This window comes from Leopardus geoffroyi, chromosome A3 (genome assembly GCF_018350155.1).
Source record: "Leopardus geoffroyi isolate Oge1 chromosome A3, O.geoffroyi_Oge1_pat1.0, whole genome shotgun sequence".
NCBI lineage: Eukaryota > Metazoa > Chordata > Mammalia > Carnivora > Felidae > Leopardus > Leopardus geoffroyi.
In genome coordinates, this window is record NC_059336.1 from 25,299,695 (window position 1) to 25,316,052 (window position 16,358).

Consider the following 16,358-nt stretch of genomic DNA (forward strand, 5'->3'; position numbering starts at 1 on the left):
CTGCCACTGGGTTTGCTCTCATTACCCTCAACAGCTCTACAAGGGGAGTTCCCATTTCAGAGGAGAGGAGACTGAAGTCAGAGGGCCCTATTTCAGATTTTCAGATACCTACTACAGGTGTACCACAGGCCAGGTACTCCGCTAGGTGCTAAGGCTGCCAAAACAAAGAAAACTCAGGCCCTGTGCTCAAAGAGCACCCTCATCTCCATGGGAAGGCTCCTCCGGGGCTGGCCCCCTTCACCTACCGGGCCACTATTTAGTCTCTCGGCAGCTCACTGACTCAAAAAAAAATTTTTTTTTAAGTCAACAAAAGGAAGTTTGCTCTATTCCCTCAGGCTAGGGCAAATCTCCTGCAGGCTCTCATCACATCACATGGTTAGTGGTAGAATTTTCCCATTGCTCTGGTTCTCTTCAGATATACATGCTCCCCGACACGGAATGTCTGTATGGCCAGACTGAGTATGAGTCAGCACTGGTGTCTGGGAAGGTCCTGAACTCTTAGCACCCTGAACTTTCAGCTCAGAGCTCTTCAGCAGGGAATCAGTGTGGTACATATGGTACACTGATTGCATAATGGCCTCAGTTCTTTACCCCTCCCAGGACCCATGCCCTTTGCAGTGTGATTTTGCAGCTTTTCCCATCAAGATGTGGCATGTTTCCTTACTGTTTAAATCTAAGCTGGCCTTGTGACCTATTTTGACCAACAGACGGGACACTGTATGAGCCTAAGCCTCAAGAGGTGCCCTCGAACATTTCTGCTTGTGTTCCTGCACCCCCACCACTGCAGTAAGAACATGCCTGGCTAACCCGCTGGAGGCTAACAGATGCGTTGGAGCAGAGCTGGGTCGGCCAACTTGTCCCACCCCAGCCATCCTAGAGCAGCTGACAGCTGCCATCTCCAGACACCTGGGAGAGCCCAGCCAAGATCAGCAGAGTTGCCAAAGCAAGCCACATAGATGCGAGAACAATAAACACAGTTTGCCATCTACCATTGAGGTTCTGTGGCTATTTCTTCCTCGGCCATAACTAAGCCACACATCTAGCTTGTTCAAAATGTAAGATTGATCACTGGTCAACTGATCATTGACCAATGATCACATCGATCACTTCTTGGAATCCTCTCCCTAAAACACAGGTGTTCTGACTGTTCTGAGGACTTCCTGAGGGCAGCTTGTATTTCTGTCACAACCCTCTGTCTGCTTCGTGCCACCTTCTCATGGTTCGCATTTCATGTTTATGGGCATGATGGCTTGATTAAATTAAATGGCTTGATTCTCTCCCATGATGTGTGATCTCTCCCTGATCTGATTTTGTCTCAGGCACAGCGTGTGGCACAGAGCTGGTGCTCAGGAAAAGTTCCGGTTACCCATGATGACCGTGACCAGTTCCTTCCCCTCCCCCCAAGCCCCGGCCTCTGCTCACCTCCAGGGGTGGGTAGGGCTGCATTCCCAATGCCTGGATCTCCACTGTGCCACTCCCAGCCAGGGGCTCCGTGGCACTGTACACCTCAACCACGCCATTTCCGCCAGGGTTGGGACGCCCGGGGGGGCCCAGGCTCTGGGGCGGGGGTGGTGGGGGCTGGGGTGGTGGGGGTGGGGGCAGTGGTGGAGGGGGTGGGGGAGGTGGCGGAGGCTGGGAGAGGTAGCTGGGTGCGGAATGCATGTTCAGGCTGCTCTGCAATCAGAAGAGAAAATTAAAGTGCCACACCCTCTTGATACCAGTGAGGAAGGACATCTGTCTTAGCCAGCCATGTGGAAAGAAGAGCCCCTCACAAGGCAGCTCAGAGGACAGGGCTGACAGGAGGCATGGAAACACTCATGGAAGAATACAGAGGAAGCGTCAGCCAGGCGCCGTTACCCCTCTTCTCAATGAAAGTCCACAAAAATGGCCCAGCTTGTACAGGACTGGGCCCATACAGCAGCCCCGGTGTTGCTGTTTTAGGAGGACTTGCTTGTAGGACCGGCTCTTGAACGGCATCTGAGAACCTGCCTCATAGAAGGCTGCCTATATCGGTGAGGCTGTTTTGCTCACTAGGGCACTGACCACTCTGTACCAGATCACCTAGATTGTTGTACGGGCAGTGTGATCTATGGTGAACACCTCCTTTCCTTCTAGGAGTGTGGACTTTTGGTCATGGTGGCGCCCACACGACCAATCCCCAACAAAAGTCCTGGCCCTTGAATTGCAGGTGTGCTTCTTGGGCGGAAGCATGCATACACATTGTTGCTCTTCACTGCTGAAGGAAAAAGCGTTTTGTGGGGCACCTGGCTGGCTCAGTTGGTAAGAGCATACAAGTCTTGAACTCGGGTTTGTAAGTTCGAACCCCACGTTGGGTGTGGAGATTACTAAGAAAGAAGTGTTTTGCGTAATTTCTCCCTATGTCCGCAAGAGGAAGAACAGTAGAAACCTAGGCCTGGATTCCTCCAGATTCCAGCTGATGTCTTTTCTCCTTGCTGATCCTGCTGTGTATCCTTTGTCAGGAATAAACCATGAGTACAACCATCCCAAGTCCTGGGAGTCTTTCTAGAGAGGCACTGAATGTGTAGGTAGCTGTAGACCCCTGAAACACAGCCACTGACTTCTAGAAACTTATTTCACAAAAATAATCAAGCAGCTGGGCAAAGATATCTGTACGTTGATGATTCTCCAGTAGTTTTTATAACAGCAAAAAATGGCAGTGACCTATATGGCCATTAGCAGAAGCCTGGTTAAATACAGGATGGTCCACACACATGATGGAGTCTTGTATGGGTATTAAAATGATGGTGGTCAGGGATGCCTGGCCGGCTCAGTTGATAGAGCATTCAATACTTTTTTTTTTTTTTTAATATATTTTTTTAAGGTGTATTTATTTGGGAGAGAGACAGAGTGTGAGTGGGGAGGGGCAGAGAGAGAGGGAGACACGAAATTGGAAGCAGGCTCTAGGCTCCGAGCTGTCAGCACAAAGACAGATGTGGGGCTTGAATTCATGAACCATGAGATCATGACCTGAGCCCAAGTTGGATACCCAACCAACTGAGCCACCCAGGTGCCCCTAGAGCATGCAGTTCTTGATCTGTGGGTCATGAGTTCAAGCCCCATGCTAGGCAAAGAGTTTACTTAAAAAAAAAAAAAAAAAAAAAAAAAAAAAAAAAAAATATATATATATATATATATATATATATATATATATATATATGATGGTGATCAGCATTTCATAAAGGGTACTCCTCTTAATTACAGTTCCCTGGGTTCCACAGTCAAACATGGTTTGGGAAAAACCTGGGATGACAAAAAACAAAAGTGTTTTGTTGCAGGAAAACAACAGGAACAGGGCAAGGGAAGAAGTAGAATGCCTCCACCCTAAGCTGGTATATAATAATATATAGTATATAGTATACAGTATGTAGTAATATAAAAAGCTGGCTTTTTTATATTAGAAAAATCCCAAGGAGCCACTCTTCTGAGGAGCATTTTGGGAAATACTGATATAGAATTGTAGGCATAGGGGCACCTGGGTGGCTCAATCAGTTGAGCGCCTGACTTCGGCTCAGGTCATGGTCTTGCGGTTCGTGAATTCAGGCCCCACGTCGGGCTCTGTGCTAACAAACAGCTCAGAGCCCGGAGACTCCTTCGGATTCTGTGTGTGTCTCTCTCCCCCCCTCCCCTGCTCATGCTCTGCCTCTCTCTGTCTCTAAAAAATAAATAAATGTTAAAAAGAAAAAAAAAAAAAAAAGAACTGTAGGCATAGATAATGACTTTAAGCAAAAGGCAAAATAAAAAAAGCAAGTTTCGGAACAGTGCGTATAACATGGTCCATTTACATGGATATGTATATTATAAATGCATCTATATAAAAAGCTGTTTCTATCTCTATTTGCATTCAAAGATCAGGAAAACCAGGCACCAAAAATCTAGTAGTGTTTTCTTTGGGTGGAGAGAGTATGGATGGTTGATTAATTGATTGACTTCCCAACTTTTATTCTTTGAGAGAGAGAGAGACAGACAGAAAGAGAGAGAGAAAGGGAGCACGTCCATATGCATGCAGGGGAGGGGCAGAAAGAGAATCTTAAGCAGATGCTACTGCGAGCACAGAGCCCCACTCGGGGCTCGATCTCACTACCCTGAGATTATGCCCTGAGCTGAAATCAAAGAGTTGGACGCTTAACCGACTGAGCCACCCAGGCACCCCATTATTTTTTGTCATTTTTTTAAAGATTTTATTTTGGGGGCGCCTAGGTGGCTCAGTCAGTTAAGTGACCGACTCTTGATTTCAGCTCAGGTCATGATCTCAATGTTCAGGAGACGGAGCCCCGCATCCTCTGTGCTGACAGCATGGAGCCTGCTTGGGATTCTCTCTCTCCCTCTCTCTCTGCCCTCCCCTGGCTCGCACTCTCTCTCTCTCTCAAAAGAAATAAATAAACATTTTTTTTTTAATGAAAAAAAAAAAGATTTAAGTAATCTCTACACCCAACAGGCTATTCACAACCCTGAGATTAAGAGTCATATGTTTTACTGACTGAGTCAGCCAGGTGTCTCCCAACTTTTATTCTGAAAACTTTCAAATCTACAGAAAGGTTGCAAAAAGAATAGAGTGATCAGGGACACCTGGCTGGCTCAGTCAGTAGAGCAGGCAAAAAAACAAAAAACAAAAGAGAACTATACATTATAGTCAGTTACCATGTCTCTCTAGTTTCCAGATTATGAGTAATTAAACTTTGTTTTTATTTTCCTATTGTGTATTTTCTATTGTTTCCCAATGGACATGAAATATTTCTGTTAAGAATAAAAATAGGAGGGGTGCCTGGCTGTCTTAGTCAGGAGATCACGTGATTCCTGATCTTGGGGTTGTGAGGTCACGAGTACAAGCCCCACACCGGGCATGGAGCCTACTTATTTAAAAAAAAAAAAAAAAAAAAGGAGTCAAAGTAGCCAGATAATGGCAATGAAACCCCAAAGTAATGTTCTGGATCCCGAATGAAATGACAGCTTCCCTACCCACAGCGGGGCAGGCCAAGGTGCTACTGACAGTCTCTCTTCAGCATGAGAGAGAGCTAAGGCCAACACCTCTTCTTTCTACAAGGTTCTGAATCCATAGCAGTTAACATGTAGTCCTGGAATCAAGACCCCCTGAGAAGCTGGCCCCGTCCTTACCTGCACGGGTGGGGGGCCCTGGGGCATGGGCTGGTCCAGAGACGTGAAGGCTGACATGGCAGACATGAGCACATCATCGCTCACCAAGATGTTCCCCTGCACCAGCGTCTGGATCAGCGGGGATGGGGGTACTGTAATGTACGTGGAGATCTGAGTAGTGTGAATGAGAAAGAGACAGAGAAGAGACACGTCTGAGGCTCTGGAAGGAAACAGTGCATGATGCAAAAGACTTGGGTTCTGGAATCCCATAGACCTGCATTTCATTTCCACCTCTGCTTCTCCCTGCTGTGTGGCCCTGGGCAAGTCACTCCACCTCTCTGAACTTCCGTTTCCTTATCTATGAAATGAGAATAAGTCATACCTCCCTGTAAGATAAATACTCCATGACCCAGCAATAATACTTCCTGGTATCTCTCCTAGAGAAACACTCACACATTTCACAGGGAGTCTATGAACAAGGGTATTCTATGCAGCCTTATGTCTAATAGCGAGTAACTGGAAACAACTTTGGTGTCCATCAAAGGGGAAATGGAGTAAAAAATACAATACAGTCATAAGACAGAATACTACACAGCAGATAAAAAGTACTGCATGAAAAATAAAATTACATAACAACATGCAGATTACGTATTCTTAATTTAAAAATTCTAAAACAATAGTACTATTGTACTATTAAAAGTACTATATAATTCCTGTGGGCACTTAAATAAGTATGTGAAAGTATCTCAAAAGGTCAAAGGGTGCCTGAATGGCTCAGTCAGTTAAGCATCTGATTCTTGATCTCAGCTCAGGTCATGATCTCACCGTTCGTGAGTCTGAGCCCCACACTGGGCTCTGCACTGACCTTGCAGAAACTGCTTGGGATTCGCTATCCGCCCCCCCATCTCTCCCCCACTCCCTCCCATGTGTGTGCACACACACACTCTCTCTCTCAAAACAAATAAATAAACTTAAAAAAGAAAAAAAGATCAAGAAGGATACCCTTCAATAGTTAGCTGGGGGGCAGAGAAAAGGAATAGTGCCAAAGGGACCTTGATTTGTAACATTCTAACTTTTAAAATGGAGATGGAAAATATGTATTACTTGCAAACACACAAATTGATAATAAAAATAATAATATGTTCTCGAGGGTACTGGTGAGGACGAAAGGCAGACCCTACAAGAGAGTGTCAAACGTACAGTGACTTCTCCTCAAAGTAGAAGTAAAGGGTTTTTATTTTATTTGTTGCTTTTCTTTACTGACAGGCTCTTGGCATCATCCTAGGTCACCTGTTTCTTTGGGACCTCTGGGGACACGGCAGCTGGCCCCCGGACCCCAGAGTCCCTCAACCACGTAAGGACAGCCTGGGTAGGTTAGATGATGCCCCATGTCATGGCCCGGAAAGGCAATGTAGATCCTGGCTCACAAGTATTTTTACAATGTCACATGCGTTAGTTACGCTGACAAAAAATGGGAAAAGATATCCATGTCCATCCAAGTCACTTAGCAGGGGATTCAAGTCTGCCTATGGGCCAACTGCTTAAGTTCTAAAGTTATTTCCTTGCCCAGGAGTAAAGGAATTTCCCGCTGTCCTTTTACTGGAAAAAAAAAAAAACGGTGGGGTGGGGAGAGGGAATATTTTCTGCTAACAAACTCATAATCAAGAAGTGGGAAGAATCATTATGTTTTGTGTTAGACGTCTGTGGCAACCTGAGAAGTTTCAGTCTGCAAGTCCTTTGAATCTGGGGGTGAATGCTTTTATTCTGATGGCAGGAATTATGTCTATACAATAGATAGAGATATGTTTTTTGTTTGGAGATAATGTTTTTTTTTTTTAAGATTTTTTTTTAATCTTTATTTTTGAGAGAGACAGAGACAGAGCGAGAGTGGGGGAGGGGCAGAGAGAGAGGGAGACACAGAATCTGAAGCAGGCTCCAGGCTCTGAGCTGTCACCACAGAGCCCAACATGGGGCTCAGACCCATGAACCGTGAGATGATGACCTGAGACGAAGTCGGACACTTCACTGACAGAGCCACCCAGGCGCCCCCGTTTGGAGATGATGTTTTAAAGGAATAAGGAGATAAGAGGAAGCCAGAAGGAAATTTGACCCCCTGACCTGGCATCCTGAGACATGTCCAGCCTCTTTTTAAAAAAAAATTTCTTTAATATTTATTTTTGAGAGAGACAGAGTGTGCGTGGGGGAGGGGCGGAGAGAGAGAGGGAGACACAGAATCTGAAGCAGGCTCCAGGCTAGCAGCAAAGAGACCGACGCGGGCTCGGACTCATGAACCGGTGAGGTCATGACCTGATGAGCCGAAGTCAGACACTTAACCGACTGAGCCACCAGGTGCCCCTGTCCAGCCTCTTTTCTGAGAATTCTCTAATCCCTTTAAGAGCCCCTGACCCAGGGTGTTCTGTTCTCCCCTGACCTCCAGACCTGTGTTATCTGTCTGCATCTTTACCACCTCCACTTAAAGGTCCAATGGGCATCTCAAATCCAGCATAACCAGCTGAACTCCTGACAGCCCCACCAAAATCTTGCTGTTTTCTCCACTTCAGTAAATGGCAATTCCACCTCTGCCATGGATCACCCTGGACTCCTCCTGATCTCATCTCTCACATCCAATGCATCCACAAACTCTAGTGGCTCCACCTTCAAAATACTTCCAAAACCTCCTCCCTTCTCTCCACCGCCACCGCCACCTACTGCCTGGATTGGTACAATGGCCCCCTAACGCGTTTCCTGGGTCTCTCTCTTGACTCTCATCAAAATCTATTCTCTGTACAGCAGCCGGAGTAATCTAGTTCAGGTGTAAACCAGACTATGTCCCTCTTGTGTTCAAAACCTTGCAAAGGCTCCCATCTCACTCAGGATAAAAGCCCGTAAGGCCGACATGCTCACGAGGATCCCCCTATTGCCTTGTCTGATCATATCTCCCACCCTCCTCCTCACTTATTCAGCTCCGGCCACTCTACCTCCTTGCTGTTCCTGGAATAAACCCAGCATACTCCCACCTCAGGGCCTTTGTACTTGCGGATAGCTCCTCCTGGAATACTCTTCCCCAAAGTAGCAGCATGACTCATTCCCTCACCTCCTTAGGTCTCTGCTCATAAGGCACCTCTTCCCAGAGCTCTTCCCCAAGTACCATATACAAAATGGCAAAACCTCCCGTCTCTCTGCGCTTAACATCCTGAAAAAAGTATGTGTCCAAAACAGTGCCCACACAGTGCCTGACACATAGTGGATGCTCAAAAAAAGACTTGAACAGATGAATGAACAAACGAACGAATACCTGGCGATTGGCAGGAGGTGGGGCCTGCTGGACTGCTGTGGGTGCTGCTGAAGGCGTGTAGATGCTATTGGTGGCCAGCGAGACTGTGGCCAGGGGTGGGGCATTCCCCTGGCACTGTTCCCGCTTGTGGGTCATAAATGCTGGCAGCGAGTTGAACTGCTTCTTACACTTCCCGCAGAGAAAGACATCCTCATCATCTAGGGGTCACATCCATACAGTAGCAGAGGGAGAGGAACAATGATAAAAAGCAAGATAAATGAGAGGGCATCACAATAAGAAACAGGACAAAACCTGCGGCTGGACCATAAGCATGGCAAACCTAACAGCAACCCATGACTCAGTGTGCGTGTAACAAATGTCAAGATTGTGCTTCCTGGGAGATTTCAAAACCACATAGGCACCTGCAGGAACATCCAGCCACAACTACCCAGGTATCAATCAGAAATCAAGAAATAGTAGAGTGGGTGCACTTCAAAGTTGAGATATTCGGAATCTTTATCCTGCCTGAGTTTGTTCACCAGTCCTCAAATGGCCTACATGACTTTCTATGTCTCCGCAGGCCCTGTTCTCTCTGCCAAGCTGCTTCTCTCAGAACAACTCATTCTGCAAGATTCTGCTCAAATGTCAGGAAGCCTTCCTAAAGCTAGTCACCACAGCTCCTCACATATCACACTTTTCCCAGCACCACCAGACTATGAGTCCCCTGAAAGGGAGGAAATAAGTCTTACTTACTACCAGAACTGCAATAATCCTGGCATATTTGTTGAATGAGTGGAAGACTAAATGAATGATTAGCTATAGAGGACACCACCCATTGAGGGTCTACCACAGGCCATGCACTGTGCCAAGCACTTGACATGTTATGGCCGGAATGTCTATTTGTCATTCAGTATTTACTCTTCCTTCTTAGACAGTAATACAAATTTTAGTGGGAAACATGACCATCTCATTAAAGACTATATTTCCCAGCCTTTGCAGCTAAACATGTCATGTGACCAAATTCTGACCAATAGGACAAGGGCAACGGTATACTGTCTATGCAACTTCCTTTCTTTTTTCTTTTTTTTTCTTTTTTTAAAAGTAGGCTTCATGCCCAGTGGGGGCCTGAACCCAGGACCCTGAGATCAAGACCTGAGCTGAGATCAAGAGTCGGGCACTTAAGTGACTGAGGCACCCAAGCGCCCCTATGCAACTTCCTTTTAAAAGGGAGTTCTTTCTTCCCTTTGTGTTGGCTACAATGTGGAAATGAAAGTGAAAAGCTGGAGCAGCCAACACAGACTGCAGATAGAGGGCAACAGAACCAAAAGAAAAAAGGGTCTGAGTCTCACCATCCCCACCCCAAATGCACATCAGGACTTCATGTAACAGAGAAATAAACTTTCATCTGTACAAACCACAAGAAACTCACGTTTCTTATTTACAACTGCTGAAAGTAAATCCCAAGTGTCCTCACAAGGCTTCTACGAGGCAAGGCTATTATCCTCATTTTACAGATGTGGAAACTGGGGCACAGAGAAGCTAACCTACTTGTGTCCAAGGTCATAGAGCCAGGAACTATAGGAATAAGGATTCAAACCCAGGTGGGCATCTCTCTGTGCCCAGAATGATTCCCAAGTATTCAAAACTGTTTGTGGAATGAATGAATGCACAGATTCACACAGGGCTTTAAAGTTCCTTACTTTCTCTCTCTGTCTCAGGGGCCTGGCCCATAAACTGGAGATTCATGCTCAGCCTGTTCTTTCCATAGAAGGGAGGCTGAGAAATAACTTCTGGGTCAAAGGTACAACCACTGCCAAGCTCCACTGCCTAGACCTTCCCTATGTCACAATCCCCACGTTCACTAAATGATTGAGAAAGCGTGTCCTCATTGCTAAGCAGAGAAAAGCATGAGCCTGAAAATCCAGGCTGGGAGAGGGGAGAGGGTTCAGATACCAGAGGACATCCTGGGGACCACAGTAGGCAATTCATTCCCATACCCTCTCAGGAGCCCCACCTGTTTTTCACAGGGAGTTACTCACCCTTCCCACTGGTGAACCTGAGCAGATACTCACCCAGTGGCTGGATAGTAGGAGGTGCACTGACACTCTGGCCTGTTGGATCAGGGACTGCTCCTTGGCCATCCAACAATGACTGGACCGCCAGGACAGTCTGATTGTCCATTCCTGAAAAACAACAACAACAAAACGGTGTCTCTGACTTCACTCTTACAAGCCAGACCCAATGCAAGGCCTCTGTGGCAAAGACAGTTGGCTGTGCCCCGATGCACATTCTCTCCTACTTCCACTGCAGTAGAACCCAAGGTTTTTGGCTGAAAATATGGCCCCACAATAAAGATCACACTTCCCAGCTGCTCTCACAGCTACAGAATGTCTAAATTCTGGACAATGGGATATAAGGAAAGGTGTTCTATGGCAGCATCTAGAAAGTTTTCTTAAAACTGCCTGGCACATGATGTCCTTCTCTTCCCCGTCCTCCATCCTGCTTCCTAGAACAAGAATACGATAGTGAATAATCTAGCCACCATCCCAGATCATGAGGACAAGGGTGATACCCTAGGGATTGCAGAGCAAAAAGCTGGAAACGATCCTGGGCCTCTGGGAACCTTGTAGGACACGGCCACCCTTGTAGCTCTGGACCGTCTTCCTCTGGACTCCCATATGAGAGAAATAAAGAAATAAACTACTAGCCTGTTTAAGCCACTACTAGATTGGGCTTCTCTCTTCCTCTTGGAGAGTCTGATCCTAAATGACATAGCCCCTCCACAAATCATGTTACCAAGTCCTCCCCACCCTATTCCACCCACCCCACAACAAATTTATTTGTGCACTTGGCCATCCTTGCTTCCCTTGTTTTCCAACATGTGCTTGTCTTTTCAGTTCCTCAGTAACCAGTGTAATCTGAACTGATGGTGGGGACACCCGTGAGAAGCCGAGTGCTTCCATGTTTTCCAATCCGTTGTCACTGCCGAGGTTCACGGTAGAACATTATCTAGTCATGTCCCCAGCTGGAGGACAGGTGTTCTCACATCGAAGTGGCCACCAAAGCACATTACCTCCCTCTCCAAAAAACCCAGAGGGTGCCTCCTTCTCTCTGTCCCCACAGCCAGTGCTCTGCTTCCAACCTCTCAGCTTTTACCTGGACACCTGCCCCAGCTTCTAAAGGCAATGCAAATTAGAACCATTAGTTCCTGCAGCCAAGGTGAATTCATATTTTCTCTTATCACAATGCTTTCTGTGTCTTTCCTAAGACCAGCTCTTCCCTCCAACCCCTCCTACTCCCTCAGAAACCACTCTCCACCAACTGGTCCCTTGTTTCACAGCATGCCAGCAACCTTTCCTTCCCATCAACAGCTACACACGCTCAGGTCTCTCTAGAATGCCCTCTCTTGAACCTATATTCCTATCTCTCCTTCCTTCAACATCAAGCATCCCTCCATCTCCTCTGCCCACCTCCCGATACTCCTCCACACACTTCGTGAGGCTCTGGCCCCCAGCATTCCACAAAAATCACCAAAGAAACCTGTCAACATTGGATGTTCCTTCCTTGAAACACTCCCTTCTCCTGCTCTACGATACCCCCCTCCTGGGTCTTCTCCCACCTTTGCTCACTCCTTCCCAGACTCCTTTGCTCTTTTCTGTCAGTCCCCTAAAGTTTCTATTTTGAAAGGTTCCTTCTGTCCGGATTCTCCTTTCCCTCTTACACTCTCCCTGGGGAGACTCACTCACCCCCCCATCTAGTTGTCCCCCAACTCTGGAGTCTCAAACCTGGGGTTTGCTCCCCTGGATGAGCTTCAGTAAATCCATTTTATGCAAGATTGTGAGTATATTAGCATTTGTATTCAAACCTGCACATGAGCATTCATAGCAGTTTTATTCATAATAGTAAAAAACTGGAAACTCAGATGTCCTTCAACGGGTGAATGGTTAAACACACTGGTATATCCCACTGTGGAATATGACTCAGCAATAAAAAGGAACACACTAGTGACATACACAATAACTTGGGTGACTCTCCAGGGAATTATAAGTGAAAAAAGCCAATCTCAAAGGTCATATCTATATGATTCTATTTACATAACATTCTTGAAAAGACAAAAATTTTAGAACTGAAGAACAGATCAGTGGTGGACAGACATCAGAGATGAGGGGAGAGGGAAAAGAGGTGGGTGTGGCTATAAATGGGCAACACCTGACAGTGAGGGAACTGTTCTGTATGTTGTGTTATAAAATAGTATTGCACAATGTTACCTTGAGGGAAACTAGTAAAGAGTACATGGAATCTCTCTATATTATTTCTTACAGCCACATGTGAATTTATGAAAAAAAAAAAAAAAGAATGATTTCAAAATAAAATATTTTATTTAAAAAATACTGCCTGGGAATGCCTGGGTGGCTCAGCTGGTTAAGCGTCCGACTTCAGCTCAGGTGGTGATCTCACAGTTTGGGAGTTGGAGCCGCACATTAGGCTCTGTGCTTTTCTGATCCTGTCTCCCTCTCTCTGTGCCTCCCCCACTCACGCACACTCTCTCTCAAAAACAAACAAATATTTTAAAAACATAAATATAAATATAAAAAATACTGCCTGTCAGGGTGCCTGGGTTGCTCAGTCAGTTGAGTGTCCGACTCCTGATTTCAGCTCAGAACATGATCCCAGGGTCATGGGATTGAGCCCCACATGGGGCTCCTCACTGAGTATGGAGCCTGCTTAAGATTCTCTCTCTCTCTCTCTCTCTCTCTCTCTCTGTCCCTCTTCCCTGCTTGCTCTTTCTCTGAAATAAAAAATAAAAAGTTTAAAAATAAATAAATAGGGGTCCCTGGGTGGCTCAGTTGGTTAAGCGTCTGACTTTGGCTCAGGTCATAATCTCACAGTTTGTGGGTTCGAGCCCCGCATTGGGCTCTGTGCTGACAGCTCAGAGCCTGGAGCCTGCTTCTTAGATTCTGTGTCTCCCTCTCTCTCTACCCCTCCCCTACTCACTCTCTCAAAAATAAATAAAGCTTAAAAAAATTTTTTAAATAAGTAAATGAATAATACTGCCTGCCAGACACTTGATCTTAGCCAAAAGGCTGAGAAGCGATTCAGAACTAAGGAGACAATTGAAAGATAGGTGATACCCAGAAGCTTACAGGGACACAAGATCTTTAAAGCAGTGAAAGTCCTCTGTGATGCCACTGTGATGACGGATATATGTTATTACACACTTGTCCACCAGAATGTGCACAACCAAGAGTGAACCTTAAGGGGCGCCTGGGTGGCTCAGTCAGTTAAGCGTCCAACTTCGGCTCAGGTCATGATCTCACGGTCCGTGGGTTCGAGCCCCACGTCAGGCTCTGTGCTGACAGCTCAGAGCCTGTTTCAGATTCTGTGTCTCCCTCTTTCTCTGACCCTCCCCTGTTCATGCTCTCTCTCTGTCTCAAAAATAAATAAATGTTAAACAAAAAAAAAATATTAAGAGGGAACCTTAAGACAAACCATGGACTTGGGTGATTACGATGGGTCAATGTGGATTCATCCTTGGCAGCAAATGTACCATTCTGGCGAATTACGTGGAGAATGGGGGAGGCTACTCATGTGTGAGATCAGAGGGTACAGAGGAAATCTCTGTACCTGCCTCTCAACTTAGTTGTGAACCTAAGACTGCTAAAAATGAAAAAGGTTTTTTAAATACTGCCCATCTAAAATGGAAATCAAGCTAAATGTGTCACTCTCACCCCTCAATTTTCCCTCTTCCAATAATCCTCATAAGCAAGAACAGGTACTACCATTCACCCAGCCACAGCCCCGGGGGCACCCCTTCGCTCTTTCCCCAAACTATTCTTCTCCTATGAGAAGTTCCCGGCCCTCTTCTCATTTCTAGTCCTTCAGCAAGTCTGGCCTATTTTGCTCCCACTACCTCTCTCAGATCCACTTTCTTCCATCTGAGAGGCTGTCCCCCCTGGGGCCCAGGCCACCATCGGTTCTCAGCAGGACAACTGCAGCTACTTCACTCACCTCCCAGCTGCCACTCTGGCCCCCTCCAGTGTGTTCTCAGAGCAGCCTGAGTGAACTTTATAAAACATACATCAGACTGTGTTGCTCCTCTGCTGAAAACCCTTTCTTGGTTCCACACTGATTCCAAGATAAAGTTCAGAAGTCTCATTTCTAGCTCCTCGTTCACACGAAGTTCTGTGAATCCTAGAAGACCTCTCTTCCTCCCAGGGCTTTGCAAATGCAGTTCCTACTGTCTGGGTCACCTCTGGATCCCCACAGTTCTGCTGTCCTTGCCCAAGCCCAGCATGTACCACACTGTTCTAGGAACTGATTTTTCTTCTAATTTCCTCATCACTCAGTACATGAACAAATTCAAACATCTAGGACGTCCATGGAACCTAAAGAGAAAGTAGGCCTCACCCCATTCTGTTGGTCTCCCAGATCCTGACACTGACCCTGGCCCTCCACATCCATCACCCACATCAGCACTAAATGCCAGCTAAGATAATCTTTTATGGCTTAACTTTTCTATAATTCTAGAATTACAATATTTGCTTGTTCTATAATTTCTTTATGCCTCCTCCCTGCCCCCCCACTGTGGGGCAGGAAATGTGTCTGGCTCAGTGAGTATTCTTGAAATAGAAACTCTCCAGATGGGGTGAGGGTTACCTACATTTTATGGTGAGAACTCTGATCCCCCAAGAAGTGAAGGGACATCATAGAGATCTCCTAAGGGGTTCAGTCTCAGCTACATACCACTAGTCGGGCCAACTTTCAGTCTGAACCCTAATTATGTGCGCACTGATCTTATCACACCTCTCCAAGAACATTCACACCTCTCCAGTCTGTATCCCCCCCTGTATCTACTCTGCACCAGGGCCCTGAAGCCAGTAAGGCTCCTTCCCACCCACCCATGTCCAAGAGTGCATATGGAGGCCTTCAGTGTTTTCTGTCTCCAAAACCCATAGTTCCCTGGGTCTGAGACCCACCTCCATGTTAGGAACCTGCAAAGCACAGGACCATCAGTTGGTGCCCAGGGTTTATAGGTTTCCGTCTGAGGGCACTGTGTTCCAGCCAAGCACACCATTGACACCCATATACTCATCGTTTCTTGGTCTGAGTTTATAAAATTCAGCACCCCAGCACAGCGCACAAAATAGGCACCTAGTGTTTGTTGTTTTGGGTCTGTGCGCACGAAGTCCTGGCCTTGCGCACAGGTAGCACCTATCCCTTCCAAGTCTGATTTTGAGACTATGTCAGGGAACGAGGCACAGTTGGCGCTCAAGGCAAGTTCTTCGTGGTCAGGACTCCTGGCTCGGCTGCTTCGGCCCCCACGCCCCTCCCGCCCTCGAACCATTGTCCCCCCGGGAGCGGCACCCTTCGTCGAGCTCTTCCAGGCCTTGCGGGTGCGCGGGCTCCCCGGCTGTTCCCTCCAGGAAATCCCTCCCGCGCCGGCCCGAGGCCCTCGCGAGTGGACGCTGTTCCTGTCCGAGGCCTCCCCCACGACCAAGGCCCCGGCCATGCCTCCCCGGCAGCTCTGCCCCATGCTCGCCCCCAGGGCGTTCCCTCCCCGCTCTTCCTGTCCCGTTGTCCCCCCAGCGCCGAGCCTCGGCTCCCGCGGCTGTTCTGCTCCGATGCCCCCGCCCCCCGCCACTGTGCCCCAGCTCTGCCGCTGTTCCGGTTCCGTTGCCCACCCCCCCCCGCCGGGCCTCGGCTCCCGCGGCTGTTCCCGTCCGTGCCCCTCCCGCCCCGCGGCTGTTCCGGTCCCGGCGCCCTCCGCCCCGCGGCCGCCGCGCGCCCTGGGCCGGGCGCTGCGAGGACGCGGCGGGAGGGGGTGCAACGCGGAACAGCCGCCTCCCCCGGCTCCGCCGCTGCTCACCCTCCAGGGCCTCGAAAATCGTCTGCGCCATCTTGGAGCCGCCGCCGTCTCCGGAGTCGCTGCGGGGCTACGTGAGCATTGTGGGAGCCGCGGCGGAATCAGGGC

General features: G+C 47.7%; 1 protein-coding gene across 3 annotated transcripts in view; it reads right to left on the reverse strand.

Annotated features, from left to right (window-relative positions):
• The window catches only part of ZNF341 (zinc finger protein 341), a 46,417-nt gene extending 30,059 nt beyond the window's left edge, over positions 1-16,358 (reverse strand). Inside the window, exons 1-5 of one of the 3 annotated variants that reach the window (XM_045444858.1) lie at positions 16,254-16,358; positions 10,459-10,569; positions 8,408-8,604; positions 5,134-5,283; positions 1,423-1,674 (exon numbers count right to left, since the gene is read on the reverse strand). In XM_045444858.1, coding sequence (XP_045300814.1) covers positions 1,423-1,674; positions 5,134-5,283; positions 8,408-8,604; positions 10,459-10,569; positions 16,254-16,284 — 741 coding nt within the window. In that variant the 5' untranslated portion in view covers positions 16,285-16,358. The remainder of the gene's footprint in view (positions 1-1,422; positions 1,675-5,133; positions 5,284-8,407; positions 8,605-10,458; positions 10,570-16,253) is intronic. The other 2 variants (XM_045444860.1, XM_045444859.1) reach the window with 2 other exon arrangements.